The sequence below is a fragment of the Phaenicophaeus curvirostris genome, chromosome 5 (assembly GCF_032191515.1).
Source record: "Phaenicophaeus curvirostris isolate KB17595 chromosome 5, BPBGC_Pcur_1.0, whole genome shotgun sequence".
NCBI classification, from domain to species: domain Eukaryota; kingdom Metazoa; phylum Chordata; class Aves; order Cuculiformes; family Cuculidae; genus Phaenicophaeus; species Phaenicophaeus curvirostris.
The window spans coordinates 1,957,402-1,975,491 of NC_091396.1; the positions used below are offsets into that span (position 1 = coordinate 1,957,402).

At 62.2% G+C, this 18,090-nt stretch overlaps 2 protein-coding genes across 2 annotated transcripts; one reads left to right on the plus strand and one right to left on the minus strand.

The window, feature by feature from the left end:
* The first annotated feature begins 419 nt into the window (after positions 1–419).
* Positions 420–5,166, plus strand: SLC15A3 (solute carrier family 15 member 3). The gene is made up of 8 exons (XM_069857251.1): positions 420–1,087; positions 1,678–1,967; positions 3,015–3,165; positions 3,257–3,352; positions 3,635–3,803; positions 3,884–4,042; positions 4,221–4,379; positions 4,471–5,166. Exons 1-8 carry the CDS (start codon positions 557–559, stop codon positions 4,614–4,616), a joined length of 1,701 nt encoding a protein of 566 aa, XP_069713352.1. The 5' UTR covers positions 420–556; the 3' UTR covers positions 4,617–5,166.
* On the minus strand, positions 5,102–16,464 carry TMEM132A (transmembrane protein 132A). Its single transcript, XM_069857212.1, has 11 exons — positions 16,385–16,464; positions 13,377–13,843; positions 12,563–13,294; positions 11,768–12,129; positions 11,547–11,696; positions 10,184–10,355; positions 9,953–10,096; positions 9,642–9,844; positions 8,072–8,348; positions 6,836–7,027; positions 5,102–6,768 (listed from the first exon to the last, which is right to left on the minus strand). Exons 1-11 carry the CDS (start codon positions 16,419–16,421, stop codon positions 5,620–5,622), a joined length of 3,885 nt encoding a protein of 1,294 aa, XP_069713313.1. The 5' UTR covers positions 16,422–16,464; the 3' UTR covers positions 5,102–5,619.
* Positions 16,465–18,090: the final 1,626 nt, after the last annotated feature.

The window sequence follows — 18,090 nt, forward strand, 5'->3', positions numbered from 1 at the left end:
ACATGGAGAAGCTGGAGATGTTGTGAGGGGCTGGAAGCTCCATGGTCTGGTGGGATTTGGGGGTGCAAAGACCTGGAGGAACTGGAGATGCTGTGAGGGGCTGGAAAGTCCATGGTCTGGTGGGATTTGGGGGTGCAAGGACACGGAGAACCTGGAGGATGTTGTGGGGGGCTGGAAGCTCCATGGGATGGTGGGATTTGGGGGTTGAAGGACATGGAGAAGCTGGAGATGTTGTGAGGGGCTGAAAACTCCATGGGATGGTGAGAGGCTGTGGTGCTGAGGACCCACCACAGCCATGTTGGTGAGGACACACGGGGAAAGCCCCCAGGAAGGAGAAGCTGCGTTGGCTGATGATTTTTCATTTTGTTTTGCTTTAGAGCCGTCATATGATCGTGTTTGTGCAGCAGGAACGGGGAACTGAGAGCTGGGGTGGGACTGGAGAAGAAGACGCCCACCCAGGAACTCAGAAAAGGAGCCGTGGTGGACGGAGAAGGAGCCGTGGTGGGACAGGAACCCACCCGCTGGGGTGGTGAAGGCTAGAACCGCAGCTCAGAGCATGTCTGGGACGTGGGCCAGCGAGGAACGGAGCCCCTTGTTGGCTTGGCCACCCCTCAAGGACCACGGGGTGGCCCGCGTGGCCGTGCTGGTGGTGGAAGGGTTGGAGCAAGCAGCTTTTTTTGGCATCACGGCCAACCTGAGGCTCTACCTCTCCAGCAGCGCCTTCGCTTGGGAGGTCCCCCAGGCGTCCCACGCCTGCTTCTTCTTCTTGGGAGCTTCCTACCTGCTCTCGCCTGTTGGAGGTTGGTTGGCTGATGTCTACTTGAGCCGCTACGGCACGATGCTCCTCAGCTTCGGGGTCTACCTGGTGGCGGCGAGCCTGCTGCCCGTCACCGCGTGGCCGGACGGGCGCCTCTCGGTGTGTGGTGGCACCATCCCAAACTGCTCTGGCCACGGTGGTGGTGGTGGGACGTGTCCAGGGCGGTCCCACCAGCAGTTCTGCGCCCCAACCATCTACACCGGCTTCGTGCTCCTGGCGTTGGGGGTCAGCTCCGTCAGAGCCAACCTCATCTCCTTCGGCGCTGAGCAGGTGAGCAGGGAAGTGTCCTTCGCCCACGGCACCTTCCCAACCGGCTTCTCCATGGAGCTTGCACCCCATGGACGTGGGGGTTGAAGGACACGGAGAAGCTGGAGATGTTGTGAGGGAGCTGGAATATCCATGGGATGGGTGGGATTTGGGGGTTGAAGGACACAGAGAAGCTGGAGGATGTTGTGAGGGGCTGGAAGCTCCAGGGGATGGTGGGATTTGGGGGTTGAAGGACCTGGAGAAGCTGGAGATGTTGTGAGGAACTGGAAGCTCCATGGGATGGTGGGATTTGGGGGTGCAAGGACACGGAGAAGCTGGAGGATGCGGGTCTTCTGCTGAGCCCAAGGTGGGTACGGTCTCCCATGGGGTGCAGCAGGTGTGGTTGCTCCCCACAGATCATCTCCAAAGCCTTCAAGACCCTTGGGACATCCTTCCTGGGGGAGAGAAGCTGGGAGGGGAGGGATGGGGCATGGGAAGGTGATGGAATGGGACACGAAAGGATGAAGAAGGGTGGTGGGACAGGGGATGAAGCAGAAACCGTGCGTTCAGGCTGAGGTTCAACGTTTCTTCTTCCCATCCCTCCACGCTGGCAGGTGAAGGACCAGGGCGGAGACGCCACTCGGCGCTTCTTCAACTGGTTCTACTGGAGCAGCAACATCGGAGCCGCCTTCTCCTTGCTGGTGGTGGCTTTTGTCCAGCAGAACATCAGCTTTCTGGCTGGTTACCTCACCCCCGTCACCTGCTTGGCCTCGGCCCTCCTCATCTTCCTCGTGGCCACCCCGACCTTCATCTCCAAGCCCCCCAAGGGCAGCCAGGTCTCTGTCATCATCAAGCTGGCCATGAAGAGCTGGGGTTGCTCCTGGTTATGGGTCACCAGGGCGAGGTGAGAAGGTTGAGTGGTCTCCAAGGGTCTGAGCCCTCCAAGCTCCAGCCTTTCTCACCTTGTCCCTCTCCCCAGGGCAAGGTGAGAAGGTTGAGTGGTCTCCAAGGGTCTGAGCCCTCCAAGCTCCAGCCTTTCTCACCTTGTCCCTCTCCCCAGAGTGAGGTGAGAAGGTTGAGTGGTCTCCAAGGGTCTGAGCCCTCCAAGCTCCAGCCTTTCTCACCTTGTCCCTCTCCCCAGAGTGAGGTGAGAAAGTTGAGTGGTCTCCAAGGGTCTGAGCCCTCCAAGCTCCAGCCTTTCTCACCTTGTCCCTCTCCCCAGAGTGAGGTGAGAAGGTTGAGTGGTCTCCAAGGGTCTGAGCCCTCCAAGCTCCAGCCTTTCTCACCTTGTCCCTCTCCCCAGAGTGAGGTGAGAAAGTTGAGTGGTCTCCAAGGGTCTGAGCCCTCCAAGCTCCAGCCTTTCTCACCTTGTCCCTCTCCCCAGAGTGAGGTGAGAAGGTTGAGTGGTCTCCAAGGGTCTGAGCCCTCCAAGCTCCAGCCTTTCTCACACTGTCCCTCTCCCCAGAGTGAGGTGAGAAAGTTGAGTGGTCTCCAAGGGTCTGAGCCCTCCAAGCTCCAGCCTTTCTCACCTTGTCCCTCTCCCCAGAGTGAGGTGAGAAGGTTGAGTGGTCTCCAAGGGTCTGAGCCCTCCAAGCTCCAGCCTTTCTCACCTTGTCCCTCTCCCCAGGGCGAGGTGAGAAGGTTGAGTGGTCCCCAAGGGTCTGAGCCCTCCAAGCTCCAGCCTTTCTCACCTTGTCCCTCTCCCCAGGGCGAGGTGAGAAGGTTGAGTGGTCCCCAAGGGTCTGAGCCCTCTGAGCTCCAGCCTTTCTCACCTTGTCCCTCTCCCCAGGGCGAGGTGAGAAGGTTGAGTGGTCTCCAAGGGTCTGAGCCCTCTGAGCTCCAGCCTTTCTCACCTTGTCCCTCTCCCCAGGGCGAGGTGAGAAGGTTGAGTGGTCTCCAAGGGTCTGAGCCCTCTGAGCTCCAGCCTTTCTCACCTTGTCCTTCTCCCCAGGTCAAGCCCTGGCTGGTGGGACCCTCCACCCAACGGTGGAGCCCAGCCTGGAGCCCCATCTCCCGAGGAGGACCTTGCCAACTTCCAAGTGCTGGCTCGGATCCTCCCCGTGATGCTGACCTTCATCCCTTACTGGATGATCTACTCCCAGGTGAGGGGTGGGCTCTGCACCAGGCAGGGACCATCGGTGGTGGCAGGTCCCTCTGGGAAGCCCGTGGAGAACCGTGTCGCTGCCTTTATAGCTGCAGTCAACGTATCATCTGCAAGGTCTGCACCTCCATGTCCCCAACGTCTTCCAGCACGACCAGGACCACGGCAACAGCCTCCAGGGCTACACGGTGAGGGACGGGGCCAGCAGCTCCGTGGATGGACCTGAGGGGTGAGGGCTGGGGTGGCAGCCAGAGCATCCCAGGAGGTCGTAGAATCAGAGAATCACCAGGTTGGAAGAGACCCACTGGATCATCGAGTCCAACCATCCCCATCGATCACTGACCCATGTCCCTCAGCACCTCATCCACCCGAGAAGGAGACATTTCCTGAAGCAGGATGCTCTGAGAAACCACGTCCAAGGCTTTACTCAAGTCCAGATTCTCAGCTCCCCACCTGTGTCTCCTCCACAGTTCCCTGAAGCTTGGCTGCTCCTGGCCAACGTGGTGGCCTTGGTAGCCTTGGTGCCCCTGAAGGTCCACGTCGTCGACCCCTTCCTAGCCAGGCGGAGGTTGATGCCCTCACCTCTCAAGCAGGTGGCACTGGGCATGTTCTTCAGCCTCGCCTCCATCCTCATGGCAGGTAGGACCTGGCCTGGGGTGCGATGCTGCTGCTGGGAAGGGTCTTGATGGGTTCTCAGCCCCCTTTCCGTGTCCCCACAGGCCTCCTGGAGCAGAAGCGGCTGTGGTACGTGCTCCACAACCAAACGGTGCCGCAGCTCATCGGCAACGAGCGCTACCTGGCCGCCGCGCTGCCTGGCTGGTGGCAGGTCCCCCAGTTCCTGCTCTTGGGCATCAGCGAGCTCTTTGTCATCATCCCTGGTGAGTGGCCTCCACCTTCTCCTGGCTCCAGGGCAGCCCCTCCACCGTGGTGGGTGAGGAACCCCAAAAGATTCAACCCTTTCCTCACATTCTTAATGCTCCTTGTGTTGGACTTGATGATCCAGTGGGTCCTTCCCAACCTAGTGATGATTCCATGATTCCCTCGGCTTCCACGCAGGCCTGGAGTTCGTCTACGCCGAGGCCCCCGAGTCCATGAAAGGAGCCACCATGGGGCTCTTCTTCTTCATCTCCGGGGTGGGTTTGCTGCTGGGGTCGGGGCTGGAGGCCCTGCTCTCCCTACCTGCCCATGGGTGGATGCGCTGCCCAGAAGACCATGGTGAGCACCTTTGTGGCCAGTGCAGAAGGGATGTGGGACATGGGGATGTCCTGAGGGCCACCCCTGACTCCGGCCACCTTCCCGTTGACAGGGACCATCGACAGCTGCCGCATGGACAACTACTTCTTCCTGCTGGCCGGGATCCAGTTGGTCACCTGCCTGCTCTTCATCTGGATCTCCAGGTGCCACCACAGCTCGGTGCCCCCCAAGCTCTGCTTGGGGCTGGAGGAGGACTGACACGGTGATGGGACGTCACCCCCCTTCCCTGGGGACAGGGGTGATGGTCCCCGTGCCAGCAGGGACAGGACCTTGGGGTGATTTGGGGGATCACCAGGAGAAAAGGAGGGGTTGGGGAGGACCAGAGGGGTGGAAATCATAGAATGAGTTGGGTTGGAAGGGACCTCAAAGCCCATCCAGTCCCTACCCCAGGGCCACCTCCCACTGGATCAGGGGCTCCAAGCCCCATCCAACCTGGCCTTGGACACCTCCAGGGATGGGGCAGCCACGTGGTGGGTTCTCCATCTTTGGAGGGGTTCAAGAACCATGTGGCCACGCTCTTCAAGCCATGGTTTAGTCAGCATGGTGGGGTTGAGCTGATGGTTGGACTGGATGAGCTTGGAGGTCTTTTCCCACCCTCAATAACTCCACGTTCCCCCCGCCCCCCGTGGATGGTGTCAGGATGTGACCCCTGGGAGCAGCCACCACGCTTTGGGAGCCGCCTCTTCAGTTTTCGAGTCTTTTTATTTTTGTACCAAGGTCAAGAATTAAAAACCCCCCATAAATACCAGCCCCCGCGACACAGGTAGAAAACGCCAGGTGTACAAAAACGGATGCGTGGCCAGGGTGAAGGCCAGGAGGACACGTGCCCCTCTCCTCCCCGGGGGTCCAGGTGGGGCGGGGGGCACGGGACCCTCCTTCGGATCAGACCACAGGACTCCATCACCACCATCATCATCACTATGAACACGACGTCACGATGAGACCCAAAGCACTAAAGGCGCCCCAGTTTCCTCCCCAATGAAGTGATGGGGCCACCACGGACCTCGAGAAGGGGTGGGTGGGTGAGATTTCCACCCCTCTCAGTGGAAATCTAGGGTTGGTCCCTTGGGTGGCCTTCTTGGGGGCCACCAGGAGGGATGGATGGTGGCTCCCAGCCCACAGACGTGGAAAAAGGAGGGACGTGGACCTCCCCAGGGTGGGGCGAGGAGGAGCTTCCTGGGACTGGAGGGACCGCGGCGGGTCAGGAGCTGCCCCGGATCCTCTCCATGTAGCTCCTGATCTCCTCCGGGTCCCGCAGCCCCATGTCCTCGCACACCCAACGAATGTCGTCCTCGCTGGCCACCAGGATGGACTGGACGTTGGGGGCGGGCTGAGGGGGCTCCTCGGGGACCCGGGCAGGAGCGAAGGTGACAAATTCCACCCTCTTCCTCCGGCCGCTCGTTGCCGTCCCCCCCACTTCTTTGCGCAGCAGCGGGGAGACCGGGGACCCCCCGGCTTCGGCACCTGGTGGGACCCCACAACAACACCGGCCGGCTTCACCACCGGCTTCACCAGCAGCTTCACCAGCAGCTTCGGGGACCGGTGGCTCGGGCTGCCGGCGATCCAGTTGCCGGCTCAGCTCCTCTTGGTCGGTGCCCAACCAGACCCAGTTGTGGGGTTGGGGGGTGGTGGCGGCGCCGCCGCCGCCGTCCGGCAGCTCCTTCTGCTGGTACCGCAAGACGAAGAAGATGCAGTTGACGAGGAAGATGAAGATGGCCAAGCAGAAGACGCCCAGCAGGACGTACATGCCGATCTCCAAGTCGGTCACCCGGTGAGGAGCCTTCACCATCTCGTCTTCCTCCTCTTCGTCCTCCCCGCCGGCGCGGGTGAGGCCGTAGCCGTCCTCCTCCTCCTCTTCCTCCTCGGAGGAAGATCCCGACCTCGGTGGAGCTCGGTGGAGCTTGGTGGAGGCAGGTCCCACGCCGGCCGGGTCCCTTCGCCGCGGCTCGCCGGCCACCGTCACCGCTTCCCCGGACATGGCCCCCTCGGCCCGCGGGAAAGCCGAGCCGGCCCGGGGGCCACCACCGCGCACCCGGGGGCTACCAGGAGTTGAGGTTCTCCAAGCGTTGCCCACCTCCAGCCACGCGGTGCCGGTGGCCAACGCGGCCGCGCGGTGCCGGCCGCGGCGACAGGCGTCCGGGGGGAGCAGGTTGAGCTGGAGAAGAGCCCCTCGCCCCGGTCCCTCGGCCACCACCCACGGCCGAGCGCCGGGGACGCCGGGAGAGCCCCCGACGGTGGCCACCGAGGGGTCCAGCGAGGTGACGGTCAAGGAGGCGTCTTGCCAGCCGTAGAGCTCCAGCGGGGCCAGCGTGTGGTCGGAGAAGGACAGCCAGACGGACACCGTGGCCTCCTGAGAAGGACACCAGGTGAGGTGGCACCGAGGGGACGCCGGGTTGTCCCTCCCTGTGGTCACTCACCTGCTTGGGGACGCGCAAGGCGGCCGTGGCCTGCGCGGTGGCCGTCACCACGCCGGGGTGGCCGGGCTCGGGGCGCAGGGTCAGGGCCAGCCCCGACACCACCTGGGTGCGAAGCTCCGTCACCGTCACCTTCTCCTCTGACACCACCAGCATCTGCTCCCCCAGGATGGAGTCCGAGAGCGGCGAGCGGACCTGGGGGCAACGGGTGGGACCTCGTGAGGCACCAGGAGCTCTTCCAGCCACACATCTCCAGCCTCGACCCCAGAACCCCCTCCAGTTCCACCAGCTCCTTCCTTCTCTGCTAGACCCTCATCTCCACCTCCACCATCTCCCTTCTTCTCCCCTCAGGACCCTCATCTCTGTCTCCATCCCCATACCTTCAACTCCACCATCTGCCTTCCTCCCCCAGGACCCTCATCCCTATCTCCATCCCCATCTCCTTTCTTCTCCCCACAGGATCCTCGTTTCCATCTCCAGCCCATCATCTCCAACTCCTCCACCAAGAACCCCCTCCAACCCCCACCTCCATCTCTCCAACCCCACCAACCCCCCATCTCCATCTCTCCAACCCCTCCAGCTCCCCATGTCCATCTCCCCAACCCCTCCAACCCCCATCTCCATCTCTCCAACCCCTCCAGCTCCCCATGTCCATCTCCCCAACCCCTCCAACCCCCATCTCCATCTCTCCAACCCCTCCAGCTCCCCATGTCCATCTCCCCAACCCCTCCAACCCCCATCTCCATATCTCCAACCCCTCCAGCTCCCCATCTCCATCTCTCCAACCCCTCCAACCCCTCCAACCTCCCATGTCCATCTCTCCAACCCCACCAACCCCGCATCTCCATCTCTCCAACCCCTCCAACCCCTCCAACCCCACATCTCCAGCTCCCCAACCCCTCCAACCCCCATCTCCATCTCTCCAACCCCTCCAACCCCCATCTCCATCTCTCCAACCCCTCCAACCCCCATCTCCATCTCTCCAACCCCTCCAACCCCCATCTCCATCTCTCCAACCCCTCCAACCCCCATCTCCATCTCTCCAACCCCTCCAACCCCCATCTCCATCTCTCCAACCCCTCCAACCCCCCATCTCCATCTCCCCAACCCCTCCAACCCCCATCTCCATCTCCCCAACCCCTCCAACCCCCCATCTCCATCTCTCCAACCCCTCCAACCCCCCATCTCCATCCCCCAAGACCCCCTCCAGCCCCCCATCTCCACCTCCACCCCCTTTACCTCCACAGAGGTGACCCCCGGCTCGCGTCCCACCACCACGGTGCCTCCCTCCAGCGATGCCACCCGCGGGTCCTGCACCCGCGTCCGGGCGGCCACCAGGTGTGTGACATCCAGGAGCCACTCGGGGCCCGGCAGGTAGGCCAGGTGCCGTCCCCCGTCCAGCGGGTGAGCCACGAAGTGCGCCAGGACCCTCAGCGCCGTGCGCTGGAACTGGGGGCGGCAGCCGCGCCCCCGCCGCTCGCCCTCCTCCCCGGGCTCCTCCGGCTCGGCCGCCGCGCTGGGGACACCCGGGTCACCTCCCCGTGGGGCGCAGGGGGGTGGGGGGCACGGGGGAGGTGGCACGGGTGCTCTAGGGCTCAGTGGGGCACAGGGGACGTGGCACGAGTGCGATAGGGCTCAGTGGGACAGTCACACGTGTCACGAGTGCTCTAGGGCTCAGCGGGACAGTCACACGTGTCACGAGTGCTCTAGGGCTCAGCGGGACAGTCACACGTGTCACGAGTGCTATAGGGCTCAGTGGGACAGTCACACGTGTCACGAGTGCTCTAGGGCTCAGTGGGACAGTCACACGTGGCACGAGTGCTCTAGGGCTCAGTGGGACAGTCACACGTGTCACCAGTGCTATGGGGCTCAGTGGGACAGTCACACGTGTCACGAGTGCTATGGGGCTCAGTGGGACAGTCACACGTGTCACGAGCGCTCTAGGGCTCAGTGGGACAGTCACACGTGTCACGAGTGCTCTAGGGCTCAGTGGGACAGTCACACGTGTCACGAGTGCTCTAGGGCTCAGTGGGACAGTCACACGTGTCACGAGCGCTCTAGGGCTCAGTGGGACAGTCACACGTGCCACGAGTGCTATAGGGCTCAGTGGGACAGTCACACGTGCCACGAGTGCTCTAGGGCTCAGTGGGACAGTCACACGTGTCACGCGTGCTCTAGGGCTCAGTGGGACAGTCACACGTGTCACGAGTGCTATAGGGCTCAGTGGGACAATCACACGTGTCACGAGCGCTCTAGGGCTCAGTGGGACAGTCACACGTGGCACGAGTGCTATAGGGCTCAGTGGGACAGTCACACGTGTCACGAGCGCTATAGGGCTCAGTGGGACAGTCACACGTGGCACGAGTGCCATAGGGCTCAGTGGGACAGTCACACGTGGCACGAGTGCTCTAGGGCTCAGTGGGACAGGGACACGTGTCACGAGTGCTCTAAGGCTCAGTGGGACAGGGACACATGTCACGAGTGCTATAGGGCTCAGTGGGACAGTCACACGTGTCACGAGTACTATAGGGCTCAGTGGGACAGTCACACGTGTCACGAGTGCTATAGGGCTCAGTGGGACAGTCACACGTGGCACGAGCGCTCTAGGGCTCAGCGGGACAGTCACACGTGGCACGAGTGCTCTAGGGCTCAGCGGGACAGTCACACGTGTCACGAGTGCTCTAGGGCTCAGTGGGACAGTCACACGTGGCACGAGCGCGTGGCGCCTCAGCAAGGCTCTGGTGTCCCCCTCCCCATCCTGGTGGGTCAGGGCTGTGGGGCAGAGATTTCGCCCCCCGTCCCCCCTCACCTTTCGGGGCCACCGGGCGTCCTCCAGCCCCGGAGCTGCTCCAGCGCCGTGTCCCCGAGCTGGACGCGCAGGGGCAGCAGCGGCGCCCACACCGTGAAGCTCAACGCCGCGTGCAGCCGCCGCCACCAGAAATCCACCCGCGCCCCCCGCGCCCCGCGACTCTCCTTGCCCCCCACGAACACCGCGTCGCACCCCTCCGACACCTGGTTTGGGGGGGGACACACACACACACTCCATGGGGTGACACCTCCAAATTTTTTTTTGGGGGGGACACCCCCCTAGATCCCTTAGATCTAGACCCCTGTGCTGACCTGCAGGACCTGCTTGTCGGAGGATTCGCAGGTAGGTGCCTCGCCGAGCTCCACCACGTTGCCTCCAGCTTCCACCGCCACCAGTTTAACCAGTACGCCCCGCGGCACCCCAGTAAGCGGCGCCGTGTTGAGGATTTCCAGCTCCTGCGGGGCGGAGATGGGTGAGTTTGGGGGTTCAGGAGAAAAAAAAGGGGTTTGGGGGGCGGGGGGGTGGGGATGAGGGTCACCCACCTGCACGAGGGGGACGAGGGCGCGGACGTCGCGTTCGGACACGTGGATTTCCCAAACCAGTTTGTCCTTCTGGGAATCGGGGTCCTGCCCCGGGTACTCGAGCTGCCAGGAAAGGGGGCGAGCCGGAGGCCCCGGCCCGTCTTCCACCGCCACCTCCACGTGTAGCAGCGCCCTGAGGCTCCCAGTCAGACCAGTGAGGGACTGGGATCGACTGGGAGGGGATTGGGGGGGGGGGGCGGGGGGGGAGCTGGGCTGGGAGGGGAGGGGGGAAAGCGGAGGGGCTTCTGGTCTGAGTGGGATGGAAAGGGTTAAACAGAGCTCCTACTGGTCTGAGTGGGACATACTGGGATGGAAAGGGTTAAACAGAGCTCTTACTGGTCATACTGGGATGGAAAGGGTTAAACAGAGCTCTTACTGGTCATACTGGGATGGAAAGGGTTAAACAGAGCTCCTACTGGTCTGAGTGGGATGGAAAGGGTTAAACAGAGCTCCTACTGGTCATACTGGGATGGAAAGGGTTAAACAGAGCTCTTACTGGTCATACTGGGATGGAAAGGGTTAAACAGAGCTCCTACTGGTCATACTGGGATGGAAAGGGTTAAACAGAGCTCCTACTGGTCATACTGGGATGGAAAGGGTTAAACAGAGCTCCTACTGGTCTGAGTGGGACATATTGGGATGGAAAGGGTTAAACAGAGCTCCTACTGGTCATACTGGGATGGAAAGGGTTAAACAGAGCTCCTCCTGGTCTGAGTGGGACATATTGGGATGGAAAGGGTTAAACAGAGCTCCTACTGGTCATACTGGGATGGAAAGGGTTAAACAGAGCTCCTACTGGTCATACTGGGATGGAAAGGGTTAAACAGAGCTCCTACTGGTCATACTGGGATGGAAAGGGTTAAACAGAGCTCCTACTGGTCTGAATGGGCCCTACTGGGATCACTGGTTCTCCACCCAGAAGCCCTCTCCTCTACTGGTGGTCACTGGTTCTCCACCTAGAAGCCCTCTCCTCTACTGGTGGTCACTGGTTCTCCACCCAGAAGCCCTCTCCTCTACTGGTGGTCACTGGTTCTCCACCCAGAAGCCCTCTCCTCTACTGGTGGTCACTGGTTCTCCACCTAGAAGCCTTCTACCATACTGGGATCACTGGTTTTCAATGAAGAAGCCCTATCCCATAGTGGAATCACTGGTTCTCCACCCAGAAGCCCTCTCCTCTACTGGTGGTGACTGATTCTCCAACCAGAAGCACTCTCCTCTACTGGTGGTCACTGGTTCTTTACCCAGAAGCCCTCTCCTCTACTGGTGGTCACTGGTTCTCCACCCAGAAGCCCCCTCCCACCCCGGGCGTCCCCTCGGTCCCTACCTGGTGCCGTTGGGGGTGTCCCCGGTGCGTCGGCAGGTCACCACGGCCATGGAGTGTTTGGGTCCCCGGCTGCGCTCCAACTGGGTTGTCCATGAGTTGGGAGACGCCGGACGGGCTCCCACCACCTGCAGCCCCTTCTTGGCCTTGATCCTACCAGGAGAACCTCATCATGGGGTGTCCCCTCCCTTGTCCCCAACCCCGAGGGTCCCCGAGGGTCTCACCGGAGCGTGAGCTGCTCGGCGGTGAAGTTGTCCCTCAAGGCGACGGTGGCCGTGAAGCGTTGACCGGGGCGCAAGGTGGTGTCGGGGACCCTCAGAAGAACCTTCTCGTCCAACCGCACCTCCTGGCGCCGCGCCGGCTCGGCCGCCCGCAGCTCCAAGGTGCCCAGGGAGCGTGTCAGGGTCTCCTCCTCGTGGTTTCCATCGTGGATCCCGGCGTGGACACAAGAGCGTGGTCCCACCACGCTGTAGCGGAGCTCAGCCCGCTCGGGGGACTCGGCCCCATGGCTACGGGGAGCAGGGGATGGTGGGGAGAACCAGCGTGGTGGGATCTCCAGCTCCACCACGCAGACGCCCAGCGGTGCCTGGAGGAGAAAGAAGGGATGGTTGGAGAGAACCAGCACGATGGGATCTCCAGCTCCACCAGAGATGTCCAGGGGTTACTGGAGGGGAAAAGCAAGAGCTGGAGCTCAGCAGAGGATGGTGGGGAGAACCAGCATGGTGGGACCTCCAGCTCAACCATGCACAGACCCAAGGGTGCCTTGATGGGAAAGCAGGGATGGTGGAGAGAACCAGCGTGGTGGGATCTCCAGGTCAACCATGCAGGGACCCAGGGGTGCCTGGAGGGGAAAGCAAGACTTGGGGCTCAGCAGGTGATGGTGGAGAGAACCAGCATGGTGGGATCTCCAGCTCAACCATGTAGGTGCCCAAGGGTGCCTGGAGGACAAAGCAGGGATGGGGGCTCATCAGGGTGGATCTCCTGGGGTGGGAGGCTTCCTCGTGGTGGCTGCCACTGACCTGCAGGCGGCAGGTCCCGCGGACAACCCGGCCGCGGTGGTGGACGTGGAGGGTGACGCAGGGCAGCTCTCGCTCCCTGGGGTGGCCACGCTGGCCGGAGTGCTCCTGTTCCTCCAGGGGGTCCCATTCCATGGGGTGGTCTGGATTCCCAAGGTGGTCCTGCTGGCCAAGGTGGTCTTGATCCCTGCGGTGGTCCCGATCCTTGGGGTGATCTTGCTTCCCAAGGTGGTTCTGGTGCTCAGGATGGTCCCAATCCTTGGGATGGTCCTGATCCCTGGGGTGGTCTTGCTTTCTGAGATGTTCCTGCTTCCCAAGATGGACCCGATCCATGGGATGATCTTGATTTCTGAGATGTTCCTGCTTCCCAGGGTGGTCCTGATCCTTGGAATGATCTTGCTTCCCAAGGTGGTCCCGATCCCTTGGATGATCTTGATTTCTGAGATGTTCCTGCTTCCCAAGGTGCTCCTGGTCCCTGGGATGATCTCGCTTCCCAAGGTGCTCCTGGTGCCCAAGGTGGTCCCAATCCTTGGGATGGTCCTGATCCCTGGGGTGATCTCGCTTCCCGAGGTGGTCCTGCTCCTCGAGGTTGTCCCACTTCCCCGGCAGCCAGTCAGGACCCTGGAGATGGAAGAGGACGCGGGCGAAGGGCTCGGCGGGGGACACGGCGTTTTCCAGGGACACGGCCCGGACGGCCCAGGCTGCCGCGCCAGGAGAAGTCTCCGTGGGCACCTCCTGCAACAAGACCGGGATGGTGGGATGGAGACGGGACACCGGGATGCCCCAGCGGTGGGAAAGGTTGGGGTGGGGGGGTTACCTGCCGCGTGCTGAAGGGGGGGTAGGTAGCCTGGACGAGGGGCTGCGTAATGGAACCGAAGGTCTCTGTGGTGGAACCGAAGGTCTGGGTGGTGGAACCAAAGTTGTGTGTGGTGGAACCGAAGTTCTGAGAGGTGGAACCGAAGTTCTGAGAGGTGGAACCCAAGTCGTGTGTGGTGGAACCCAAGTCGTGTGTGGTGGAACCCAAGTTCTGAGAGGTGGAATCGAGGTTCTTCGTGGTGGAACCGAGGTTCTTCGTGGTGGAATCGAAGATCTTCGTGATGGAACCGAAGGTCTGTGAGGTGTCACCGTGTCGCAGGAGCAGGAAGGTCTCGGTGCGGGCGCTGAGCGAGGCGTTGGGGGGCAGGTCCTGGTCCGCCCGCTGCAGCCGGTAATGTTCCGGCACTCCCAGCAGCTCCAGGTCCACCGGGAGGTAGACGGGATCGGGGGGGTCCCCGTCCCCCCTCGCTGCGAGGACAGGGCACGCGTCACCCACCACCAGCGCCCTGGGTGGCCACGGCACCCAGCAGCCCCCACCAGCCTCGGGGCACCCAGGAGGTCATGGAGGTGGGAATGGGATGGGGTGGGATGGGATGGGGTGAGATGGGGTGGGATGGGGTGGGAATGGGAGGAGAATGTGGTAGGAATGGGATGGGAATGGGAGGAGAATGGGGTGGGAATGGGATGGGAGCAGAATGGGAATGGGATGGGAATGGGATTGGAATGGGAAGAGAATGTGGTGGGAATGAGAAGAGAACAGAGTGGGAATGGGGTGGGAATGGAACTGGAATGGGGTGGGAATGGGAGGAGAATGAGTTGGGAATTGGAATGGGATGGGAATGGGGTGGGAATGGGATAGGAGTGGGATGGGAAAGGGATAGGAGTGGGATAGGAGTGGGAATGGGATGGGAGTGGGATAGGAGTGGGAATGGAATAGGAGTGGGATGGGAATGGGATGGGATGGGAGTGGGGATGGGAGTGGGATAAGAGTGGGATGGGAATGGGATGGGAATGGGATTGGAATGGGATGGGAGTGGGATAGGAGTGGGATGGGAGTGGGATGGGAGTGGGATGGGAGTGGGATGGGAGTGGGATGGGAGTGGGATGGGAAAGGGATGGGAAAGGGATGGGAATGGGATGGGAGTGGGATGGGAAAGGGATGGGAAAGAGATGGGAAAGAGATGGGAATGGGATGGGAGTGGGATGGGAATGGGATGGGAAAGGGATGGGAAAGGGATGGGAGTGGGATGGGAAAGGGATGGGAAAGGGATGGGAAAGGGATGGGAGTGGGATGGGAGTGGGATGGGAGTGGGATGGGAGTGGGATGGGAGTGGGATAAGAGTGGGACGGGAATGGGATGGGAAAGGGATGGGAGTGGGATGGGAGTGGGATGGGAATGGGATGGGAATGGGATGGGAAAGGGATGGGAAAGGGATGGGAGAGTGTGGTTGGAATGGGATTGGAATGGGATTCGAATGTGAGGAGAATGGTGTGGAAATGGGGTGGGACTGGGACGAGAATGGGGTGGGAAAGGGATGGGAATGGGATGGGAGTAGAATGGGAATGGGGTTGGAATAGGAGGAGAATGTGGTGGGAATGGAATGGGATTGGAATGGGATGAGAATGGGGTCAGAATGGGGTTGGAATGGGATGGGAATGGGGTGGGAATGGAATGGGAATAGGATCCCACGTGCATCGGGGAGGGAGGGAAGATTCCCCTGTTCCTGCGGGGATCCCGTTGGGATCATGGGGGACCCCGCAGGGTGGAGGGGGGAGGAGATTCCCTCAGGATGCCAGGATCCCATCGGGGTTGGGGGGGATCTGAGGCAGCAAAGAGGGAGCGGATCCCACTGGGATGCAGGGATCCCATGCGGTCGATGGGGAGCAGATCCCATCAGGATGCGGGGACCCCATGCATGGAGAGGGGAAGATTCCCCCGTTCCTGGGGGATCCAGTCGGGATGCGGAGATCTCATGCACAGAGGGGGAGCAGATCCGATTGGGATGTGGAGATCTCACGCATGGGTGGGAGGAGAGAGTCCCACATTCCCGGGGGGGATCTGGTAGGGATGGGGGGAGCCCATGCATGGAGAGGGACCGGATCCCATCAGGATGCAGGATCCCACAGATGGGGAAGATTCCCATATGCCTTGAGGGGGATCCCATTGGGATGCGGGGACCCCATGTGTGGAGAGGGTCTGGATCCCATCAGGATGCAGGGATCCCATGGATGGGGGGGGGTGGGGGATGGACCCTGCTGGGATGCAGGGACCCCATGGATGGGGAGGGGGAGATTCCCCTATTCCTGGGGGGGATCCCATTGGGATGCAGGGACCCCATGCACGGAGAGGGACCGGATCCCATCGGGATGCAGGGATCCCATGGATGGGGAGGGGGACATTCCCTATTCCTGGAGGGGGGGATCCCATTGGGATTCAGGGACCCCATGGATGGGGAGGGGGACATCCCCTATTCCTGGAGGGGGGGATCCCATTGGGATTCAGGGACCCCATGGATGGGGAGGGGCAGATTCTCTCGTTCCCGGGGGATCCCATCGGGATGCGGGGATCCCATGGATGGGGAGGGGGACATTCCCCTATTCCTGGAGGGGGGAGATCCCACTGAGATGCGAGGACCCCATGCAGGGAGAGGGACCGGATCCCATCGGGATGCAGGGATCCTATGGATGGGGTGGGGGACCTTCCCTTATTCCTGGAGCGGGGGATCCCATCGGGATTAAGGGACCCCATGGATGGGGAGGGGGGGATCCCCTATTCCTGGAGGGGGGGGATCCCATTGGGATGCGGGGACCCCATGGATGGGGAGGGGGACATCCCCTATTCCTGGAGGGGGGGATCCCATCGGGATGCGGGGACCCCATGGATGGGGAGGGGGACATCCCCTATTCCTGGAGGTGGGGGGATCCCATTGGGATTCAGGGACCCCATGGATGGGGAGGGGGGGATCCCCTATTCCTGGAGGTGGGGGGATCCCACCTGGGGTCTCTCACCTGCAGCGAGGAGCAGGGCGAGCAGGGCCAGGGCCATGGCCGGCTTCTCCCTCCGCCCCCGCGCACACAATGAGCGGGAGGGGCCCGACCCGGGGGGAGGAGGAGGAGGAGGAGGAGGAGGAGGAGGAGGAGGAGGAGGAGGAGGCCCCAGCCCGGCCCCCCCCCCCCCCCCCGCCCCAGGCCCGGCCCCCCCGGCTCCTGCTCCCCCCCCAAAACCCCCATCCCAGCCGCTCCCCCCCCCCCCCCCCCCCGAGCCCCAAAGCCCAGTCCGGCTCCCCAGGCGCAGTCCCAGCCCCCCCCCACCCCCCCTGCTCCCCGGCTCCCCAGCCCCAATCCCATCCCCATCACCCCAATCCCATCCCCATCCCCACTCCTCATCTCCCCAGTCCCATCCCCAATCCCATCCCCAATCCCATCTCCCAGCCCCAATCCCATCCCCATCCACACTCCTCATCTTCCCATCCCCATCCCCAATCCCATCCCCATCCCCACGCCCCAAATCCAATCCCATCCCCACTCCCCATCTTCCCAGCCCCAATCCCATCCCCATCCCCATTCCCCAAGCCCGGTCCCATCCCCATCCCAGCTCCATCTCCTCAGTCCCATCCCCAATCCCATCTGTCTCCCTGCTTCCAGCCCCAATCCCATCCCCATTCCCACTCCTCATCTCCCCAGTCCCATCCCCAATCCCATCCCCATCACCCCCCTCCCATCTCCATTTCCACTCCTCATCTCCCCAGTCCCATCCCCAATCCCACCCCTATCTCTGTCTCCCCGCTCCCAGCCCCAATCCCATCTCCATCCCCACTCCTCATCTCCCCAGTCCCATCCCCAATCCCATCCCCATCCCATCTCCCAGCCCCAATCCCAGCGCCAGCCCCACTCCCCATCTTCCCATCCCCATCCCCAATCCCATCCCCATCCCCATCCCCAATCCCATCCCCATCCCCACTCCCCATCTTCCCATCCCCAGTCCCATCCCCAATCCCATCCCTATCCCCACTCCCCATCTTCCCATCCCCAATCCCATCTCCATCCCCATCCCCACGCCCCAAATCCAATCCCATCCCCACTCCCCATCTTCCCATCCCCAGTCCCATCCCCAATCCAATCCCATCCCCACTCCCCATCTTCCCATCCCCAATCCCATCCCCATCCCCACGCCCCAAATCCAATCCCATCCCCACTCCCCATCTTCCCATCCCCAATCCCATCCCCATCCCCATTCCCCAAGCGCGGTCCCATCCCCATCCCAGCTCCATCTCCCCATCCCCATCCCCAATCCCATCCCTATCCCCACACCCCAAATCCAATCCCACCCCCGCTCCACATCTCCCCATCCCCAATCCCAGTCCCTTCCCCACTTCCCATCTCCCCAATCCCATCCCCATCCCCACTCCTCCTCCCTGCTCCCCGTCCCCATCTCCCTCCCCATCCTCATCCCTGCTCCCCAGATCCACCCCCCATCCCCATTCCCACTCCTTCTCCTTGCTTCCCACCCCCCCCAGCCCCCCAGCTTGCTGGGACCCCCCCCAAAACACCCCTTTTCCCCCACAATGCCCCCCCCAGCCCCCCAACTTGCTGGGACCCCCCCAAAAAGACCCCTTTACCCCCAATGAGCCTCCCCTAACCCCCCCCCAGCACCCCAACTCGCTGAGACCCCCCTCAAAAAACCCTTTCCACACCATGAGCCCCCCCAATCCCCC